The 23,460-nt window shown below is 37.6% G+C and overlaps 2 protein-coding genes across 6 annotated transcripts in view; both read right to left on the bottom strand.

Moving 5' to 3' along the window:
* Positions 1–932: 932 nt before the first annotated feature.
* On the bottom strand, positions 933–8,688 carry eif4e1c (eukaryotic translation initiation factor 4E family member 1c). 3 transcript variants are annotated; one of them, XM_084391602.1, is made up of 7 exons: positions 8,587–8,688; positions 7,131–7,234; positions 4,586–4,681; positions 4,404–4,467; positions 4,070–4,183; positions 3,849–3,988; positions 933–2,046 (listed from the first exon to the last, which is right to left on the bottom strand). In XM_084391602.1, exons 1-7 carry the CDS (start codon positions 8,602–8,604, stop codon positions 1,932–1,934), a joined length of 651 nt encoding a protein of 216 aa, XP_084247728.1. In that variant the 5' UTR covers positions 8,605–8,688; the 3' UTR covers positions 933–1,931. The 3 variants fall into 3 exon arrangements, with proteins under 3 accessions (XP_084247728.1, XP_084247726.1, XP_084247727.1); XM_084391600.1 differs by having other exon boundaries at positions 3,849–4,183; positions 8,587–8,671; XM_084391601.1 differs by having other exon boundaries at positions 3,849–4,183; positions 8,535–8,603.
* A 2,129-nt stretch (positions 8,689–10,817) lies between these two features.
* tet1 (tet methylcytosine dioxygenase 1) overlaps positions 10,818–23,460 on the bottom strand; it is a 40,505-nt gene continuing 27,862 nt past the window's right edge. For all 3 annotated transcript variants that reach the window (XM_084390982.1, XM_084390983.1, XM_084390984.1), the window contains 8 exons: positions 23,318–23,408; positions 22,210–22,303; positions 21,914–22,122; positions 20,913–21,063; positions 18,781–18,870; positions 18,151–18,288; positions 17,711–18,023; positions 10,818–14,556 (listed from right to left, as the gene is read on the bottom strand). In XM_084390982.1, coding sequence (XP_084247108.1) covers positions 13,640–14,556; positions 17,711–18,023; positions 18,151–18,288; positions 18,781–18,870; positions 20,913–21,063; positions 21,914–22,122; positions 22,210–22,303; positions 23,318–23,408 — 2,003 coding nt within the window. In that variant the 3' untranslated portion in view covers positions 10,818–13,639. The remainder of the gene's footprint in view (positions 14,557–17,710; positions 18,024–18,150; positions 18,289–18,780; positions 18,871–20,912; positions 21,064–21,913; positions 22,123–22,209; positions 22,304–23,317; positions 23,409–23,460) is intronic.

Here is a 23,460-nt window from a genome sequence, read left to right as displayed (position 1 = left end):
GTTGAACAATGAACAAGCATATTTGCACTTCCGGTTTCATCGTGCCGAAGTCAATGGGTTTTTGTTTAAATGCCTAAAATAAGGTCTGTGGTTAACACAAGCTCAAGATATATTCATGTTTTATTTTATGAAATTAATAAGGTGGTTGCTAACAAGTGGCTAAATGGGACAGAGATACTTACTAATTCACTTTCAATGCGTTTATACACGTGTTCTTGTAAACTATTCTAACTCAAACTTTCCAACTTGTAGAATTTAAATAAAGATTGAAAGTTGTCAGAAGATTAGATGTGGTGCTGTTGAAGTTGTGTGACCGTGGTGTAGTAAATACTACCTTTAGCTTTTTACTATACTTCTGACTAGATTTAGGCTTCGAAAAGAATATAAATGGTGTTCATTTTTGATTGGCCTACAAAAATACATCTCTGCATCCAAAATCGAATACTTTCCTACTGTATAGTATGTGAAAAACAGTACGCAAAAAGAGTAGTATGTCTGAATACATAGTATTTGAAAAACATACTACTACTTCCAGCGAGATTCTAGACACTTTACTATCCCTTGAGGCCACGGGAGAGGATTTATGAATGGCAGCGAAGTAACGCAACTGTCGTTAGCAGATCACGTGACAGTAACAACATTCATACTATATGGAATGTACTTTTTAACCGGTCACGAAGTAAATCCAAATTCAATTGTAGTACCTACTCAGACAGTACGTGATTTCGGATGCAGCGTATTCGTTTATCGTGAGTGGTGCCTCGTCAAGTGCCTGTTTAAAAGATTAGTTTGTGCTAATGACATTAATTACACAACACAACTGTTTAACTATAAGGAAATGAGCAAACCTTTTATATTTAGGTGTTAAAGTTTTTTTTTTTGTGAACTCTGATAAAAGAGTCAAGAGAATGAAGAAATGGAAAAGGATTCAATTGTTAATGCAAAGCACATAACCTTTACTTTGAAAGAAGGTAATATACATCCTGGAATTACAGATAATAAAGATACATTATGAGCAAAATAAATTCACAATGGATATCGTCTCTTCTTTCACTGATCCAAAGAGTGGGGCAAACTAGAAAATGTCTACAGTATCAATGAGGGAAAAGGTGGAAGCAAACTTAAAAAGCATGTATGTCCAGGCATTCACTGAATACACTGTATAAAAAAAAAGAAAAAGAAAAGGAAAAACAGCAAGCAGTAGTCCACATTGCTAAGAACCTCAAAAAAACAACTGAAAGAAAAGAAAGGAGCTTGATTTTCATGGTGTTCCTCTCACTACATAGTTCAACTGCAACGCAAATATCATAAATAGATGGAGGGGAGAAACAAGCAAGATGCCACAATTCCAGCATAGCTGAAACAATAAATGACCACTCCAAATTCCAAACTTGGAGCATGACCAAAAGTAATCCTTTACAAACCTTTAAGATAGTCAGTCTGCAGGCACCTCTGCAATCACTTCTCATGCCAAACACCTCTAACCAAAGCATGTTAAAACAGTTTGGGCCCTTAAAACGTCCGTGTGGATTAAGTTGTGGGTTCATTTGTTCATTCATGACGTGACGCGTGAGAACGAAAGGTTAAAGCAAAGAATGGCATGTCTCTTATCTAAGCCTTAGAACCTCTTCAGCTAGGTAAGTCTCGATTAGTCCTTTAAACTCTCTCAAATCACTAAAAATGATATCAGTAACATCTAGCTTAACTGCTATAGTTTTTCTCTCAGGTCTAAACAAGCAGACGTCCCCTGATCCACACGATAACGGTGCTGATCATTTCAGGCTGGAGAGAGCACTACATTTACATATTTGATTTTTCTTTTCTTTTCTTAAAAAGGAAGGGCACTACAGTAGTTGACTCAAACTCAAAAGTATTAATGTGATGCAAATTTGAAATTTTATAAACCTACAATGAGTTGAAATTAGTTTTCTTCAAACTGAGTACATGTTCTTTGTTGTAGAGCCACTTTTGCTAGAGGTGTCGTCATGTGACTGGTATCCGATGAGGGTTTTGCTTGGGATACTCAAACGCTCTTTGTATTGTTGCCTAAAGGGGAAGAACAACAGATATCACAATGAATAAATGAGTCAAAGAGAAATCTGTTAGATATCAGCATATTTACATCAGATATCAGCTAAACACATTCCGCATTTGGGTGGAATTAATTTCATTGATCGAACATGAAAGTAAAGACATTTATAACGTTACAACATAAAATTCTATTCTATTATCTTGTATCCTGAAAAAAATATATATCATGGTTTCCACAAAAATATTAAGCAGCACACCTGTTTTCAACATTGAAGAAATGTTTCTTGAAATGCAAAAAATCTGCACATTTAGAATGATTTCTGAAGGATCATGTGACACTGAAGACTGGAGTAATGAAGCTGAAAATTCAGCTTCGCCATCACAAAAATAAAAAACATTTGAACAAATATTAAAATAAAACAGTTTTTTTTTTTTATTCTAATATTTCACGATACTACTGTTTCACTAGCCTAGAAATCTAGACGCACCCTAGCGGCAGCAAAATGTATTTTGCAGCCAGGGCAGTCTAGCAACTCTCCATTGACTTTCGAGCTGCAAAAACCTAAATTGGGTCAGGCCAATCACGTCGTGTATAGAATAGGCGCTGCGGGCTTAACATAATGACGACAGAGTTGCGACGGTTACCTGCTATTTGAAAACAAAGAATGGCGGCTGCTGGCGAACATCTTTCGAATCGGCTTTGTCCGCGACTCTGGAGGACTTGGAGTTAAGTTTTTCTTTGAGAAAAGAACAAAGAACGGCACTTAAGTCATTCTTAAAAAAAGGAAGTTGTGTTCGTAGTTTTGCCGGCCAGATATGGCAAAAGTTGAATCTATCAACTAACGTTAGCTCCGCTGTTGGGAAAACGCTCTGGTTGGTTGAAGCGCTGTCCTATTGCGTGCAGAGGGAATTTGAAAGACAGCCGTTTATCCCGCCCCTCGGATTGAGCCGTGTCTATGGAGAGTTGCCAGACCTAACATCTTGATGCTAACATCCAGGCTACTGTTTCACTGCATTTTTGATCAAATAAATGCACCTTTGGAAAATGTGTTCTTTTCTAAAAAAAAAAAAGGGCTGTGGAATGTGACTAAACGGTTGCATTTTGAATAAAACATCACAACCTTTTTTCTAGCCTATTTATCAGCTCGGCTCAAAAGACAGCGCAGCGCGAGCTTAGAGCGAATGCGTGTACATGCTGACGTCTGGATCACGCGAGTGACGCGACCACTAAACTGTGCAGTGATCCAGTGAGAAGCACTCGAGTTTTTATCTGATGCTAACCGAGAGTTCAACAACAAAACAGGAGAAACATTGTGCCACAACGATCTAGTTAAAATACTTTTCAATCCACAAATCCCCAACATTTAGCATGGATTTGTAATGTAATTGTGAATATTAAATATATTAAAGGAGTAATGGAATATACTTACCCCACAGTATTTTTGTTAAGCTACAGCAGTTTTTGTGCATTTGTATTTATACTAAATGTATTTAGGCTACTGTTTTTACTGTAGAAATAATAGTTATTTTTTACCAAGGTAGTGAAGAGCTATTCTTTTCTTTTTTTTATCTGTGGTTATGATCTACAAATGTATGATGCTATCGAAGAGCAATGGTTAATTTGAATAACTTAGCCAGAATATTAAAAATTCTCCCTAAAAATATTAGGCTGTTAAAAGTTTACAAATATTGTTTTTGTTATTGAAAATAAATGTACATCCGCATCCCAACTCAAGCTATTGCTACTGTCAAACGTGCATTTCCAAGAGACAAAACATGTAATAAATATGATTAATAATTATTAATTAGCAACGCACCCTATCGTCATGATAGCGTCCCTGTTTTGGCAGTTGCCTGTCCAGATGGCTATTTTATCCCCCTTTGGCCTGACATTGACCACAGCTCCACACACGTCTTCACTGGCCTCATCAAAGGACTCTCCGATTAAACATAACAGCTGCAAAACACATGCACAGTATGGAGTTATGCAAAGCACACTGAGCCATCCACAAAACCATGAAAAAAGAAAAACTCTTACTGTTTCCATCCAGTAGCGGTCAAGGTCATTGTGTCGTTGCTGTTTGCTGAGGGTCATTAACCACCTTCCTCCGAGTTTATTCCTGTCATCCTCCCACATGGGTTTAATACCATCCTGAGACATACACAATCTGGACATCAGTGTTTTCTCATTTTTGCCAAGCGCTAATATTCATCCCTTTATTAGCATGCAGATAATTAAATCTGCAGTCACATGGTCAGAGTGATACCCACAGAAACTCAGAAATGCACCTGCTTTGCAATGAAACGTTTAGTTAATAATCAGCCACACATTTCAGTTCGGCCATATACACACTTCCTCATCCTCATCTTACCTTAAATAAGCAGTAGTCACAGCCAAAACCAAGCTTACTGGGCTGCTGTATGTGATTGTATAATCTGAGGAGTGAACAGAAATCAAATCCATCATGATTTGCCACTCACATTTTCTTTAAGAAAAAAAAAGGGCAGTAATGTCACTTAATGTCACAATACACGATAAAGGAAAAACACTTACGCCCAGAAATCTTCCACTGTGTCAAACTTGGAGATGAGACGCAGATTTTCTGTCCAACTTTTGCTCTTGTCATTTTTGAAATACCAGAGAGCCCATCTGCAGGGAGGCAAATAAGGACAGTGAGCACGAGTCTCTTTGTGTCACTCATATAATATTCATGTAGAAGCTCTCAAAGAGCTGCTTCATTCAAGAGACGGCTCTTACTGTCCTGTTAACCAATGGAAAACCACGGCCACTAGGCAAAAATGAATAAAATTAAAATTGAATTGAATTAAAAATAGTACAGGTTATTATAGTATCATTATTAAATATAAATTGATCGTGTTACTCTGAACCGATGGCCAGATGTCCTTCTGCTGCTGAAGCTCAAGAAGATCTTTAGATCATCTCAAATCATGCTGGAGAACATGATCATCAGATATCACACAAACAGCGAGTGTTGCTTTCATTAAAGCCAATTCTTAGACATTCTTAAATTCATGTTACTTTTTCAATCAAATTTTTCTACTAATAACTACTGATAATATTTAATGTGTAATTGAAAAAAAAAAGACAGTTTGATGCGTTTGTGAACACATTTTCACAGTGGAGTCCAGACTTTTGAACCCCATTGTATACACTTTTTAAATACATGAATCATTTTATTCAGCAGGGACACATTAAATTGATCAAAAGTGACCTTTTTTTTTTTATAATGTCACAAAGGATTTCTATTTCAAATAAATAGGGTTCTTGTAATCCTTCTATTTATCAAATAATCAGTAATGTTGTAAGTTAACGTTTAGTAATGTTTCTTGAGCACCAAATCATTATATTAGAAAGATGTCTGAAGGATCACGTGACACTGAAGACCGGAGAAACTGAGCTGAAGACTCAGCTTTGCTTTCACAAGAATAAATGACATTTTATAAGATTAAAATAGAAAATACTTTAAATCATAATATTTCACAATTGTACTGCAGCCATGGTGAGCATAAACATTAAAAAGAAAAGAAATTGTCTATGAGAACAATAGTGAATTTTCACCTTTGACAATGTTTCATTCTAACCAGCTGCATAAAAGCAAAAGGACAGAGGAAATAATGCAGTTCCACTAAACACAAAGAGCTATATGAGCAGTCATAATAAAGGCTGCTATCATTCTAGAAACCAGCAGTAAGAGCTGAGTACATGACAGATGCACCCTGTCACTGATGCTACAGAGTTATCTGTTGCAGCCCTGACCTGTGGTGAACTTTAAACTATCTATAACAGACTAGAAAAAAAAAAAAAAAAAGCTTAACGAAAATTCTAAAAATGACTGTCATTAAACAAAACTTAAACGTTACATCTTGCAATTGCAACACAAACTGAAATGTGAATGTTGTACTTGAGTGAGATCTAAACACCCCAGGAATAAGCCACGGGCCGTGAAAGGGCTGGAATGAGACAGCTCAACATGTGAGCTCAGCACTTCCTGCAGCACGCTGGCGGACTGCAACCTCATCACTCATATGACTTTTGAGCTCAGAGTCACACCAAACACTACTGCCACAAAAAAAAGTGACAATGTCATGCAAGACTAGTTTAGAAAATGTCGCATTATCTACAGACGTCAATGTTAGGCAAGTAGTGCTTTATTTTATCTGTTTTTGAAAGAAATCTCTTATGCTCAAAACAGTAATACCGTGAAATAGTTACAATTTAAAACAACTTTTCTATTGTCTTATATTTTAAATGTAATTTATTCTTGTGAAGACAAAGCTGAGTTTTCAGCATCACTCCAGTCTTCAGTCAAATGATCCTTCAGAAATCATTGGTGCTCACTGCTCAATAAACATTTATATTTATTATCAATGTTGAAACCAGTTGTTCTATTTAATATTTGTGTGGAAGCTGATCATTTTTTTTTTCAGGATTCTTTGATACATAGAAAGTTCAAAAGAACAACATTTATAATATTACAAAAGATTTATATTTTAAATAAATGTTTTTGTCTGCCACTTTTCATAAATTTAACGCAGAAAAATGTACGGTCACACTTTAGATTAGAGTCTAATTCTCACTACAAACTTTTGCCTCAAACTCCTAACTACTGCTTATTAATAGTAAGGTAATTGAAAAGTTTAGGTATTGGGTAGAGTAAGGGATGTAGAATATGGTCATGCAGAATAAGGCATTAATATGTGCTTTATAAGTAACTAATAAACATATGCATGCTAATAAGCAGCTATAATAGTGAGAATTGGACCCTACACTAAAGTGTTACCAAATATAAATTTCTTTGCAAAAAAATATATTTTACTGCCCAAACAAATTTAAACGGTAGTTTATGGCTAGTTTTAGATGATCGACATTGGCTAAAAAATGCACTCTAATTTCAGAGATTTATTATAAATATTGTCTAAAAAGTATTCAGTTCATTTCAGCAAATGATGTGCGCTTATTCACTTTAATCCCTAATGCACTAGGACTGATTTATGCTATCTGCTTAGTGTGGCATATGCTACACAGGTGATGTATAGACCTTCAGATATAAATACACACAGAAATGTATGACATTTACCTGTTTTGCAAAGGGTGTTTGATGTACTGTTCAGGACTTGTCACAAGACTTGCCACAGGAGCCGTAGGACTTTCAGCACGGACTTCTTCATTTTCAGTTCCTCGCTACACAAATGCAAAATGACTTAATGAAAATGGGTTCATGAATTCCCCTGACCTTTTTTCAGTCACAGGATTTTTTATTCTACAAGGAGTGATTTCTATCTGATGAAATGTTTTAGAGCAGAGAAATTTCCATGACTATTCCCATTTTAAAATTCCTAGATATCCCCAGGTTTTTCCATGACGGTGGGGAAACTGATTACAGAAAAGTTTAGGGTCATTCCACGCATTCATAGAGAAATACTGACAATCACCTCATTGCACAAGTCATGATCCTCAACCTGAAACTGACCTACAGCACATTCTGTGCAGCTGTCAGCCTGTATTCACTCCTAAAAGAGGCTCTTGGACAATCTGAGATCTTTCTTTGGGTAAATAGCAAAAAAATACTAAATGAAACCAGATGTTTCAATTGCAATCTATTGGCTCAATACTTCAAAACCCCAAGATGCCTGGGGCTGGTTGCAAGACTAGTCTTACAAGTTAGTCATCAACAATTTATCTTATAACTTTTTTAATCAGTTTCATAAAAACGTAGATTGGCCTAATTTGAAAGCAAAAAATAAGATTGCCTGCCCCTTGACTAACTGCTAGTGGGTCATGCTAGATCTTAAAGACACTGTCTTAACATAATATCTATGTGTGTGCAACTGGCCCCTGCGATCAAACTTACCAGATATGCGGGCTTGTTACCAAGACAACTAGCTAGATTACAGCATGTAACGTTACTTAATGCAGTGTAGAGCAGATCACAGACACTATTGAGTCAGTAAGTGTAATTTCCAGTTCAATTTGGAGTCATACACCCTCTACTGTCCGCTAAGGTACAAGCTTCTCTAAACACATGCTGACTTATTTCAGATATCAATGACTTTGGTGTTATTTACGTAATCAGACTACACGTAAATTCTTTTGTGCACATTGAAACGTCACATTTAGTTGATATAGTGAATTATAAAACGTATTAAGCAGCCACGACTGAACACGCTAGCCGAACACAGTTAGCCATGAACACACGTGTCCAGATGTCTGGAGATATGATCTCTTCACGTGGAGACGAGAGAAAACCCGACACCATCCGCCCTCAAAGCGTTATGGTATCATTACGCCGCTCTGAAATGAGCCGGTAACGGGTGTGAGGACTGGTGAATTGTCGTTGCCCGGACCCTCCCTGTCTCTAAAGTCACCAGCAGCATTGCCGCCCCGAAACCATACTGAACCCCAAAACGACACCTCCAGCTTTTAACACTACTGCTCACTGTTTAAACATGTCCCGCAGACAACACAATAGACGCCGGTTTACCATTGTTGGTCGCGGAGAAGCCCTAAATGAAAAAAAGCCCGCTCCCTCTTACCGGCTCCGAAGTCGCCATCTTGCCTGTAAAAATTCTTCTGACCGTTGGACGCTGCTGCGTCACGCACGCGCTCGAGAATCTACGGAAGCTGGTAGGGCTCTGCTGAACGCACTGCATGCGGGAGAATGAAACGCTATTTTTATTTTATTAAAATATTTTTACATGTTTTTTTGTTATACATACAAACAAAACAAAAAAGAGAAATCATGAAATGTTAAAATTTAGTGCGAAAATGATATATATATATATATATTTTTTTTTTATATATATATTTTTTTTTATACACATTTTATTAAGAAAAGGTTATATTGAAACATGGTTGATAACAGACAAGTAACATGACCTTCAGGTAATACTGTTAGTTTACTAGCTATATATTTCTAGCTGAATTTTCAGTTGATGAAAGTATTCACTCCTTTTTTTTCCAGTGCATACTCAGTGTAAAAATAAAATAGCCAACTATGTATGATTTTAAGTTCACTTATACAAGTTCAAGAAAACTTATTTTATTCACTGAGAGTAAAAATATATTGGAAGCGATTGGAAGTTAACAATGCCTATAAGTTTACTAGTATAGTTGCTATATAACGTTAAACTAAAAACATTAAACTAAAAACTAAGAAAAATAGTTAAACTAGTTTTGTACTCAAATTTTACTACTGTTACACTTAAAGTACACTTTAATGTACACTTTTATTATCTAAAAAGTAGGTCAGCTTACCCCCAATAAGTATTGAAATACACATACATACAACTAGTGCACTGATATGAGTATACTTAGTACATAAAGTATGGTTGGAAAATATACACTTAACTTTGCTTAAGTTTATTTAATAAACTGAACTTTGTAAACGAAGCAATTTCACCTAAAACTGACTTATTACTATAAACCTAAACATATAAGTTTATAAGATATGTAAACATATGCTGGAGTGCTACATCAAAGAAGCCAATATGTATGACAAAAGTATTTAATAGGCTACTCTCAAAAAACTATATACTTTCTAATTGTACCTAAAGTATATTTTGATCAAAAGATTAAGTATAGGCCACAAATACTTAATCTGAATTGTTAGATTATATACTAGAATGCAACTTTTACCATATTTTCTGTGGTAGAAATAGCGGGATTATGTTTTTTTTAATTCAGCATTACACTTTTGTATACACATATATGTCAGTATAAGCCAAGCATACTTAAGTAAAATTTTGTTAAGTAGCCTATATCACTGATTAGCACAAATTTGACTGAACATATACTCCTTTAGTTTAAAAGAAGTATACTAATAGCCCAATTGAAAGCTACTTTTTGTAAGGTTATTCATCCAATATTCACAAAATTGGGTGAGTATTGGAAGTTTGATTCTTGAGTTTGTTTTGCAGATACATGTCAATGTAATTTTTGGACATTAACCTGCATAACATAAAAACTTAGTACACATGTGCATTAGAGTCATCTGAGGATGCACACCAAAGTTAATCAAATTCTGCCCATAGAGGGCACTAAAACTGTTTGTTGATGTTATTATTGTCAAGAGTTATGGTGCACTGGTGGAGCACATGCTTGTGACATACTGCAAGAGCCCTGCAAGTGCAAGTACAACTGAATATGTGAAACAATTAGGTCAAACAAACAAAGGAAAAAGTTACTTTTTTTTTAAACTCATCTGAGCTATGGCAATTTCATTTAAATTTCCATGCAGTGTATCATCGCTCTTTATAATAAAATATTAGGGAATTTTTATTTGTCAGATTAGAGGCCAAGACAATTTTTTTGAAAATATCATAAAATTTTATCTTTGGTACTTTTATCAAAATGTATGATAGAAAAGCAAAACAAATGCTCATACTGTATGCTTGATGAACTATTGCTAATTTCTCTTTATTTCTCATACACTGGAAAAAAAAAGTTGCTGCCTTAAATGTTTAAGTACAATCAACTTGGTTGTTTAAGTCATTTCAACTTAATTTACATTAAACTGACTTAAAATATGTGTTGAATCTTGAATAACTTAGTTTGATGAGTTAAAGCAATGTAAAAACAAAATGTCATAACATATAATTTTTTTTATAGTGTACTTTGTTACTATGTCTTGTAGGATAGATTTCAATTGTGCAAAACTGCTTTTTTAAAAACAGTTTTTAGCACTTTTTATAGAATTATGCATTAATTATAAGAATTTAAAAATCATTCAAAAATGTGCAAATGGAAAAGCCTCACGCTTCACATGTACTGTACAACTACTGTGCATTTTATTTTCTAAAAGAAAAATCTCAAAAGCTGGTGTTTTCTTTCCTTGACAAACCATTTCAAGTCACATAAACAAGTCTTCAAGTCATAATTTTGTTCTTGTTTGTTTTGAAGGTATAAGAGGTTTAAAATGTCCACATTGTACAACAGTCCATATGAAGGCTTACATTCATACTTGAAGTTGAAGTGTGTAATTTTTTCGATGCTAAAATAAGTTTGATGTGCAACAAATAAAATGAAAAAATGAAACATCCGAATCGTTGTGCTTTATGAACACATTACTCAGTTGTTTGAGCACCTCAACCAGTCGAACGCAACAACTTTGGATCAATCAAACTATCTGGGAGATTGTTGGGAAACCTGTTTGAAGACGGTGATTATTTATGCGTTTCTGTTTGGTGACACTAGTGGTGCAGAAATTACACACTTCAGCAGCATACACAGAAGAGAATTGTCAAACTGATAACACACACGAACAGGTTTTAAGGGGAACCACTTTTCCATTTCACAAAATATAAACAAACATTTTGGAGAAGTTAATTGGAAGACAATGCGAGAGTCCTAGAAGCTTATGTCCCAAAGATACACACAAAGACCTGAGAAAAGGGGAAAAATACAACAAAGAAGGAGAACAAAAACATGCAAAAGACGTCTAATGTGAATGTATTAACTTGAAAAGGAATGTAACAAAAAACAATTGACTAAAGTTAGACTGTTGCTATGAGGGCCATGTTCAATCATCTGAACTCAAGAAAGATCCCATGAGTCAAACCTAAAAAAATGTCAGATAAAATGCAGATTTTGAACAGCAACATGAAAACCAACCCATCATTGATGTAAATCAAAAGTTTAGAAATATGCATAAAATCAGTGAGCTTTGAATCGAATTGCATTGGTAATTCCCTTAGGTTATTTTGATGTTCCTAGTACTGACATTTCAAAGTCAGTCAATTACCATCAGGGGACTGTGAGGTCATAGTATTATTTGTGCCACATAAAGTCAAGAAGAACAACACTCAATAACATAGCATGATCTAATGATGTTCAAGCAGAGTAAAACATTCAGCGTCCCCCAAAATGAAAGATCCAACTAGTGCAGCACCTACATGTGATTTGTCAATGCCAAGGGACTCTGGTACTATGAATAAGCACCACTGAATGAGCACTAAAAGCCTTTCCCTGAGCTACAAACCCAGGCTTTTTTTCTTCCACATGATGGTTTTACACAAAAACAACAGTTTAATTGTTCAGCAAAAATATATTTAATTGAAGAGACAGTAGCGTGAACGTACAAATGCCACTCTGTGACTTCAAGTTCCCCAAAACATTGGGTTATCGTTGAGCTTTTCTATCTTTGTTGCAGCTAGAGTACTAGTTAAAACAGGTTTTCAGAGATCATGTGTAAAATTTCTCACAACCTATATGAAAAGATGTTGTTTCAAGTGCTGAAGTGAGAACAGCATTTTGGGTGCACAATGGTTTTGAACACTGACATACGATCTTAGCACCTTGAACAAGAAATTAAAATGAATTTTTTTTTTTAGCCGTGTATTCACTTTAAAACTCGTGTAAGAGTAATGTAAACCTTTTGATTAAGCCAGTATCTTGACTAGGCCTCTGGATACATATGCAATTACGATGTAATTCCTCCTTTTAAAGTTGATCTTCTCATTCAAAAGCACCTAAATAAAACCGAACAAACTTTTATGTGTACAAAAATGCACAGACACTGATCCGCACCAAAAACGTGATTGATTTAAACCTAAAAATGCACCACGTAGCAATACAAATATATAAAATGACATATTAGGAGGTGTCATGGGATCACTTTAAAAGCACCGGTGAAAACATACAGTAAATTTGTTTGAATATAATTTAACACGCTTGAATTGTATAAAATGATTAAGCTGTTTTCAAGTCATGTTTCAACCTCTTTGGGAGTTACAAAAAAGAAAAGAAAAGGAGACAAAAAATTGGGACCAAATAATATAAACTTTCACACAAGTGCCAGAAATGAACCAGTTTGGACATGCTGCCAAAATGCAGCATAAAACCTTCCATGATTATTGCTTAAATATGCAAAGTTTTATAATCATGACTGAGTCGACACCAAACACATGCTGACTGTAGATACTAGAATGATGGATAAACCAAATGTGCATATTGGAAACTTCAAATATGTCAAGTTGGTCTGAAGATACAAAGTGCTTTTTTAAAGGATGCCACATACTATGTCTCACAATGTACCTTCAAAACCAACACGAATACCCCTAAAAAACTAACGAAAGTTCCTGTAATAACCCATGTGGGTTTCACATTGGTCATTTAACCTTACTGTTACAATGGCACCGTAAAAGAGCAACTAGCAAGTGTCGGCCAAAAGAGCACCCAAGGCTGAGACATGAAAATAGAATTCACATTTCACAATGTCAATTCGGAGTGTTTACTACACACGTCATTTAAAGGATGACAAACTCCTATTGCAGTAAACAGGCTTGGACCAGAAATTAAATTACAAAATAGTTTTTGAAAATGATCAGAATAAATAATCACATTTACTATGCACTAATTTCATCTATATGTATAAAACCAGTTTTATAACATCTGTTCTGAGCACCATCTCTTTACAATAAAAAAAAACAACACAGACATACACACCAAAACTCACAGTTAAAAACCCACAAACGGTAGTCGTAAAAGCTGAGATGAAGAGCACAAATTAAAAAAAGGGCATACGTAAAAACGGGCGTGAAAAGATGAGAACTAGCTGAGGTAAGGCATTAGCTAGACAAGCGGAGAATGTCACGTCCAGCGGTTGTAAGGCCCAGTGACGTGCGTGAGGGAGTAGGGTGATGACATGACGACGACGTCGCGAGAAACTGTTAGCGCTTGACGGGTAGGGACCTGAAGCTTGTGTATCTCTTTCGCGCAAGTCTCGTTTTCGCTCTCCGTATCCGAATCCATCGCATTTGACCTATCGTTGAGTCCCAGACGCTCGGCCTCCTCTTTCTCCCTGGCCTTCTCGGCCATTTTAGCCTCCCACTGTTGCAGGCCGTGGCCCGGGGCGTTCAGGTTCTTGTGCTGGTAGAAGACCAGGGAGATGCGGGTGGGATGAGTGCGGTCGGGACGCAGGATGGGAGTGGTAGCGTGCAGCTCCCGCCGAGCGCATTCGATCAGGATGGAGCCGTGGGAAGGAGCCACCGCGACCCCGCCGATATTCCTGTCGAGGAAATTGTGTTCGCTGTCCGACCACACCTCCTCTGCTTTGACCACCTCTGGGGTCAGGGGTTGTGCCGAAACGGGCGGACAGGTCAAGCGGCTGTGGAGACCCTCAGCCATCGGCGGGGAGAGCGGGGTGGGAGCTGCCCCGCCCTGGAAGCACCGCATTTCCTCAGGCTCAGATTTGAACGAGGGTGAGCATTCCGGATTCATTCTTACAGGGTCGTTCGGATACGGGCTTCTGCACGGTTCGGTCATCTGCCTGATGGCCTCGTGTCCGTGTCTAAGGGGAGGAGGACCACCATTGCTGTGGCCCGTTCTTCCAGAGGGATCATGCTGAGGGAACTTTGGGTGTGTGGACATGCCGTGGGTGTACGGGACTGTAGAGTGGAAGTCTGGGAATTGGCTTCCTATGTCTGGAACCCCAGACAATCGCATGGTGGAACATAAATTACGAGTATCCTTTTCTGGTGAATGTTCAACAGAGGTGTGTTTGAATGCTGTGGACAGAAAGAAAAAACAATAATAAGAATTTAATACAGAAACAAGAAGTTATAATAAGAGCTCCTCTACTTTAGAATCCTAAAACCACCAAAAGTTTTATCGGATAAATTAGTAGATTACCAGCCTCTTCTTTATGATCAACTCTCAGGAGAAATGTATACTATTTTACAAAAAAAAAGAAGCAAGTATTTAATAAACAATATGGATTCTGCAGTTAAATTAATCTCTATGTATATCCATATAAATCACATGAAAGTTTCCATTGTATGCACACATCAGAATCTCAGTGGTCATCCGGCTAGTTTTAGCTGCTTTTAGGAATAAAAAGAAACCCATTTCATTTTTAGTTATATTCGTTTTGAAATTTAATAAAGATTACATTTACAAGAGTTGTTAATAATTAAATACAAATTCATTTTACTAAGGAATTATTCGTGTTTTTAAAGATTAACTTTAAGTGAGTGTTAGACAGTGTTATTTTAGTATCGGCGAAATACTATTATAGTTGTTTATTAATATTTTGAATTCGTTTTTATTTTTATATTTTCCATTTTAGTTAAAGTTTTAGTCATTTTGTTGTTGGTTTTATCTATATATTATTTTTTTTATTCATTTTCATTCAAGTTTGAGTCATTTTAGTACATGAAGGTAAACTAAATGAAAATGAGAAATTTATATGTATATTTTCATTTAATGTTTATTTTATTTCAAGTAACAAATGTATTTTATGGTTTTAATGAACTATAATAACCCTGGTGTTAAATGACAGCAAACTAAAACTAAAAAAATCCTACATGTAAAAACAGGAGAAAAATAGAAAGCACAATCAGTATGCACCAACTGATACATAAAAAAAACGCTAATATTGTCCAATAACAGATATGGTACTGATCATTTCTAAAACAATATTACACAATTAACTGATTTTGCAAGGAACAGACTGACTCACACTTTGGGACACCTATCTCTAGTGCAGTGGTTCCCCACCCTGGCCCTGGAGCACCCCATCACTGCACATTTTTGATGTCTCTATTGTTTGACACACCCATTTAACTTCTTAGAGCCATTACTAATGTGTTTGATTAGGGAGACATCTAAAATATGCAGTGCTAGAAGGCATAGGCGGAGAGTGAACCAATTCCAGGGTAAAGCTAAGAAGTTGCGCTTCCCCTTTAAAAACATACATTTCCCTAGCCTGGTAATACCAAACACTGCTTGTCTGAAGTTTGTCTGGCGCTTGTCTGAAGTTTAAAATCATTGGTTACCCGTAAGCCAATCACATAACGTTTGGTTATGACGTGTGTTATGCGCCAGCTCAGCCGCATCGAACTTCCACTGTAAACACATGTATGATGCGAAAACAAAACCATCGAGCGAAATACCGGAGTGAACATGGCTGTGAACGACTTTTGCAGATTATGTGAAGTAAATCTACGCATCCACGGTACAATCAGCGTCTTCGTCACGGCTCTCAGCCCGCCCTCTGTTCGTTGATTGGCCGGCTGTTTTGAGGCCGGAGGAAAACTGGGAGATAGGTTGCTATCTCAGACTGAGTACAGAAGCGAACTGAAATTGAGCGGAAGTACGAAGTCTGACGTAGTCAGGCTAACATTTCCCTGTAATAGTTTCAATTTATGTGCTGTTGTACAACCTACACAGCCCAGCATTAATGCTCCTGAGAATGTTATTAAAGCTAGCATAAAATAATTTTAACATAAAGCTAGCATACTGTATGCGGGATTTGGCATGGCAGAAAACGAGTAAAAAGCGTTCCCTTTATAATCATTAAAAAGCTGTCATCTTCATCAAGACCTCACAAAGTTTTGTTATGATAATAAATGAAGCTGTCTGCAAAATGAATTTCTTATTTACATAATGTCTACACTTTGTTTGTGATTATGAGAGGATTTTGCTATCGTGCAGAACTCAGAATCCACTCACTACTCAAAAGGTTGGAGTTTTAGAAACCTTTGACGTTCTCCAGAGCGCAAACATAGATACGCACTTGATCGTTTGCCAAACCCGCTTCACCAATATGCTAGAATTACCCCCAAAAAAACTGATCCTAGACCATCAGTTATGGGCAGCTTTTTTCCTCTAAAAGCAATCAGAAGCAGCAGCAGGAAGTGGTTTGAGTGAGAAAATTCCACACTAGTCTCAAGTCCATGGCCAGGGCCAGGGAAAGGCAAAGCCTTGCCTAAATTACACAGGCATTACACTACAGCTGGGGGTACTCCAGGACCAGGGGGAACCACTACTCTCTGCGTCCTTCCTAGACCAGTTCTTCTGAGACTTCTAGGGTAGACTCCTCCTCAGCATTGAACGCTAGAATGAGATGCTCTATTAAGGCCTCATGGCTACGTCACACATGTTCCCACGCCCCACGGTCAAACCATGAAAATACTAAGCTGAATGAAGCTGAATGAAGGATGCAAAATGAAAGCTGTCTTCCAAGGATCCTTCAAATTGAGATGGCCTTCGGAGGTGCTTGATGACGTGGCAGCCTAAATATGCAGCTTTACTTGGACGCAACTTTCCATTTGAGAAACACCCTTAGAAACAGATCCTGGAGCCTCCCCAGCACTGCACTTTTGAATGTTTCCTTTATTGGACACACCCAGCTCATGTCATGGAGTACTCAACAAATCAGCTGATGATTTAATGATCCAAAACATGCAGTGCTGGAGAGGCTCCAAGAACGGATTAAGGCCCCGTTTACACGAAGGGAAGACGCAGATATTTCCCTGCGGTTTGGCCTCTCATTTGCACGAAAACACCATTTTTATCACAGAAAACGATTATTTCTAAAAACTCCGGCCAAAGTGGAGATTTCTGATAACGCCGGTTATGTGTTGCCGTGTCAACTGGGAGAAACGGGGTTTTAGGTTCTCAAACGTCACATTATGCGATACTGATTGGCTTGCATGGCTTTATCCTTCTCCCTACACCATAGGTTTGGCATAGTTATGATGGCGCTATACGGCGTATTTATGAAACCGATGTTGTGTGCACGATGTTATTATTGAAAACGGAGGGGGGGAAATATTCGTTTCTCTAAATACCCGGCTATGTGTAAATGTGGCCTAAAACCCCCTGTATGCATTAAGAACATGGCATGGCTCCAAAGAAAGAAGACTGAACTGGAGATACCTTTAAGAGGCTTGTTCTTAACTTTCACAGGGTTGACCTGCTTACTATGCAGGCCGCTCAGTTTCTCAGCGTGGGCTCTTTTAGCCTCCAGCCTCCTCTTGCGCGCTGACTTGACGGGCTCAGCCAACAACCGCACTTCTCTTGGGAAAGCAGAGAGGACCTGCAGTGCCCCAGTCTTTATCTTGGCCCACTGGCCCTCAACATGGCCAAACTCATCCGTGTCAGAGATCTTGTAGAGCGGCAGGACGTGCAGCTGCTCGTCCTCTGGAATGTTCCTAACTGCACGGTTATCCTCCTTGGTTAAAGTGCATACCTGCAGTTCACAGGAAGCAAATGCATATGAGAGTTTTTGCCAAACATTTAAATCTGAATGGTGTCTTTAAAGAAAATGGAAAAAGAAAGTATTAAATTGACATCGTGACTGTAGAGGTGAGCCTCACCACAGTGCTTCCATTGGTCATGTTTTGTGTGTCTCTGTGGGCATGAGCACAGAAGTCCACACAAGCAGTCACACCAGAGAATGGTCGACCTTCCCTCCTGCCCAGCCGACAGTTGTTCCCCTGCTGATCCTGCTCCACCTGATGGATTACAGATCATTCCCATTCTTTTCTTACAAATGTACACAGAGCTCAGTTTGCTTTTTCTAGGATGCTATCCATCTTATTTTTAACATTAGAGCAGGTGCGGCCATTTGTAACTTGAATGTGTGAGGTTTCTGGTGTCATTTGCTGTACAAAAAAAAAGTTTTGCTGTACTGCGTAACCGTCCGTTACAACGCTTTATATTGCAAACTTGTGATCGTTTTCATATTATTTTAATTTATTATCATAATCGTAAACGCACTGATTTGTGGCACAAATAAATGTACAGCACTTTGTTATTCACTGATAGCGGCTACTGAATCAGAAGTCTCACACGTTCACGTAAAATAGCTTACTTCTGCATTGCAAAATAAGGTGTTTCGAAATCACAACATTATCAAGTCACATAATCAACTTACATAATTAACATGTTTTGCTGTTGAGCCCTGCTTAAGAGCAGCTTTAACTTTGTTGTGACAGAGTTCATACCTGGTTGTGAAAGGCCTGAGGAGCAAGTCTCTTGTAGACAGGTGCCAAATCTGATGCCAGATTGTGCAAGTTTTTCTCCAACTTCTCCTCCTAACCACAAAATCAAACAATGTTTTAAAGGCTGATTTAAATGACTATAAAGCTGAATAATACACTACTGTTCAAAATGTCTCTTATGTTCACCAAGGCTGCATTTATTTGATCCGAAAATAAAGTTAAAACAGTAATATTGTGAAATATTATTACAATTTTAAATCACTGTTTACTATTTTAATATATCTTAAAATGTAATTTATTCCTGTGATGCCAATGCTGAATTTTCAGCATCATACTAGTCTTCAGTGTCACATGATCCTTCTGTCAGGGTTATTTGGTCATGTTTATTCTTAGTTTTCATCACATGGACTCTGTTTGTATTTTTCACCTTCCTGCCTCAGTTAGTTTGTCGTCATGGATGTTAATTTGATTCTTTACTCAGTTCAGGTGTGTGTCATTGTGTACAGGTGTTTGTGTCATTATCCTCTCTCTACTTTAGTTCAGTTCGTGTTCATTGTCGGGTCTCATTTATGTTGGCGTCAGATGTATGTCTGCATGTGAGTTGTATTGCTACCACTGTTGGACTTTGCCCTGTGTATTATTTAAGATTGTTACTCTTCATTTTCTTCGTCGATCGTTTGTCTCACCACGCAACCTTGTTACAGAAGACCTGACCCACAGTGAAAGTAAGCGGATTATAGCTTGTTTATTTGATCGTCTTCAGTCTGTGTTTTGTTATGGTTTTGTTTGTTTTTTTCTCATGGAATTCCCTGCTGTCAAGCTGCTCTGCCTTGATCAGGGAGATCGCTCCCTCGAGGAACAACTGGAAGAATTCCTGGATCTGGAACAACCTTCCCGGATGACTACCTCTGCACGTTTCTATGTGTGGGACTTAACAACGCCACTCAAGCACAGTTGCCCGGGGAATCTCCTCGAGGGAGCTTCACCGATTATGTGGAGTGGTTTTCCATTATGTGGATGTGGAGCTGGAATTAAGCAGTTTGAGCCCACCGCAGACTGCGGATCGAGGGTGTGTGTGCCCAACATCGCCGCGGAGCCTGAGATGCGTGAGTCTGACCTGGTGTGCGTGCTGGCAGCTTTTGGGAATCGAAAGGGCAAGGAGGAGAGAACCACTTTCAGCCCTTCTATCCAATGATTCTTCGTCGTCAGTCCCACCCAGCCTCCCTCTTCCTACCACAATTTTTAGCTACGTCCTCAGCCCTAAGCAATTCCTGCTACCCACTCGTACACCCTGTGTATCATTAAAGATCGTACTCTTCGTCGATTGTTTGCCTCCCCACATAACCTGGTTACACCTTCAGATACGCTGATTTGCTGCTCAAGAAACATTTCTTATCAATGTTGAAAACAGCTGTGCTGATTAACTGTAGAAATTAAACTTTTTCTTTTTTTTACATGATACTTTATTTATTTTTTTAATTAAGTTAAAGCATTTATTTGAAATTGAAACATTATAAAGGTCTTGCACTTTTGATCAATTTAATGCATCCTTGGTGAATACAAATATTAATTACTTAGAAAAAAAATCTAAGAGTGTTTTAGAGGTTATTTCATTTAATGGATTATACATTACATAAAATTTCATGCAGCAAATGCTCTGTGCATGGTGACCACATTTATTTATTTTCAATCTTGCAGGATGTTTCTAAAACCCTGGTTGCAAAGGTACAGTGTCACTTCACCACTGCAAATCAGGCACCTGTTTAACATTCAATGGTACAGCACTATTTCAGTGCACATTTCGCATCTGGTTAAACTTTATTGGGAGTTTTTGTATGAAAAAACACAAAAGAGTCATGCAACTGTTCTATCAATTTAAGTGCGAGTCTGAGTGATTTACTATTAACTTTTTAACTTAGTGCCACTATATTGCACCTGCTTCAGGTAAACAAGCTAAATCAGGTATGCTCACACAGGATATTCTCATGAGAGTTGCACATCTCATTTAAAGTTACTATGACTTTGAAAACAAGCATAATCCAGAACAAAAGCCTTTCTTTGCACATATCCAGTGTGCTAGTGTTGAAAATCAGTGAACTGAGAATATATCTCCAATGAGCCTATCTAATGCTCACCTCCTCAGGATAGTCCCCCTGCAGTCTGAACTTCCGGGGCGTTTTGCTGCGTGCAAACTTGCAGCCATTGAAGTACATACTCCAGGAGCAACCAAACGAGAAAGAGGCACCGGAGGTCTCTGGGTCCAGACCCTGACACGCACAGGTACGACTAACAGGAGAGATGAAGAAGATGAGGTAAGTTATAATGCAATAATATACTATATTATAGAACTTGCTGGTGACGCTATTATTCAACAGAAAATGACACATTATTTCAAGATATTCAAATTATTGCAAAGTCTATAACTACTAGAATAGGTTTTCATGCTTGAATGTTCAAAAACACCTTATTTTTTCACATTTTACATTGTTGAAACACCTCTCTTCCCAGTCTGTCAGTAACACTCGGTTTAGTTTCTGTGTCTATGAAGCCCCTCCTTCCAAAAAGTGCAATGTGCTCTGATTGGTCGACTGGACCAGCGTGTTGTGATTGGTCAACCACTTTGAGAGTGTTTTGGAAATGTCACGCCCCTTACCATAATCACTACTACCTCAACCGTTCTTTTGCGTATGCCTTGGGTGGGAATTATTTGTGAATAATTATTAATGTGGGATACTGTAACGTGTACGACGTTCCCAGTAGAAAACTCAAGACTACAATCGAGGCGTTTCAGGGAGTTCAGAAACAGTGCTTAGTGATATAGAGAATAACTTCTTATGGAGTCGACTTTGTGCTTTGTAACTTGCATTCTCAAACAGCATGAAAAACACACAATAAAGAATGTTGAAAATGTAAAAAAGCAAAATTATTTAGCTTTTATGACATACAACTATACTAGCCAGTTGTTTTTAGCAGGGAATGTACAGTTACAAAATGATGATGTGAAGGAGTTGGTGTAAAGGTTTCAAGAAAAGTACTTCATCAAGAGCAACCTCCAAATGTTCTTTTGTATTTTTGTGAGGGAGTGTGCACGTGAATCATTCCCACACACTCTGTCCGTATGTTACTTGTGACTCACTCCTCATTGCGGTCACAGCGGCGGCTAGTGGGCGAGCCATATTTGCAGAGAGTCTGTGTGAGCTCCTGGTACAGGCTGTCAGCCACACTGCGTGGGATCCCCTCCCAGGCCAGGATGAGAATGACTACAACTGCATTCTGACAGCAGTGACCAGCACGCTGCCGCACAAGACACAACAACTTCTCTTCCTCACTTCCTCTGCGTATGATCTGCAGAATTGAACACATGTGCAGACAGTATATGAAGGAACAGACATTTCAACAAGCTCTTCTTCGTATTTCATATAGGTCACTCACCCACTTAGCGATTGGGCAACCCTGTGAGCTCCTCCCCTCTTTACCAGTATACACCACAACCTCCATGCGGACTGCATTGCCTTTCTCGCCATATCTGTGATGAGAACAGTGCATTGAGTTCTGTGTATGTTAAGCACTATAACACGGGTTTTCAAACTTTTTATTGCAAAGGACCCCCCAAATTTGATGAAATGCAAAAAAGAAGAGCAATCACAATTCAGTATGCAGATAGTAAGATGGGTTATATTATTTATAATATTTAGGGTTAGGGGTCTGAAACAAACTCTGACAAGAAAGTTTGAGAAATATCAATATAGTGTCATACTTATGGATGCACGGGTGATGGGAAATAGTATTGCCAAAACATCAGACTGCAATAATTATAGCAGTTCAGTAGTAACCTCTCAACCTCTGAGGTGAGAAAGAATCACTCTATGGGCCCCTTGAACCCAGTTATGGGCTTCCTGTTTCAACTTCTAGAGAGCATGAAAGTGTGTTTCCACTAAAACGCATCTGTGGTTGCAGTCTATAGCTACATGTATACTTACCTGTCAAACACATTACACAACAGGGTTACACAGTCAGTATGATTTGGTTGTCCTGTGCTAGAGTTATAGTTTTTAATGTTGCAAACACATTAGCTACATTTCCATGCAATCTAATAATCAGTAATTAACTTTACTAATAAATCAACAAGAAAAGTGTGGTTATAACAAATTTTCTTTGTAAAAGAAAACTGTTTTATAAAACGTAACTTATCTGTAAAAGCTACACTAATACTTAAACAATAATTAATATTATTACTTTTCAAATATTAAAAAAATAATTTAAAAATAAATATTAAGCAATAAATGTTTCTCCACATATTATAAAGTTTCCCAAAATTTCAAAATACAGTATGTAGAAAAATAATAATAAGAAAGATGGGAAATTTGACACACCCAAGATAAAAGGTAAACATGTTAAAATTATACATTTAAAATAATAAAAAAAAAATGTATGTGAATATAAAATAATGCATTTAAATGAATGAAAAGTTTAATATTTTTGTGTTGGAGCCAGTGAAAACATTATTGCATGTAAACATAGCAGTTGAGATCCACTTTACCTGTTCTCCATAATTTCTCTCACTGCTGCTACATTCGGGCCAGATCCAAGGTGAGTGTAGTACGGACCCTCCTCTTTCTCAATTATTTGTTCTGTAGAGGAAAATTGTGGTCGTAGATTAATTGAAAGAACTTCTAGCAAACT

Source organism: Rutilus rutilus (assembly GCF_951802725.1).
Source record: "Rutilus rutilus genome assembly, chromosome: 20".
NCBI lineage: Eukaryota > Metazoa > Chordata > Actinopteri > Cypriniformes > Leuciscidae > Rutilus > Rutilus rutilus.
This window is presented reverse-complemented; position numbering and strand designations above follow the sequence as displayed.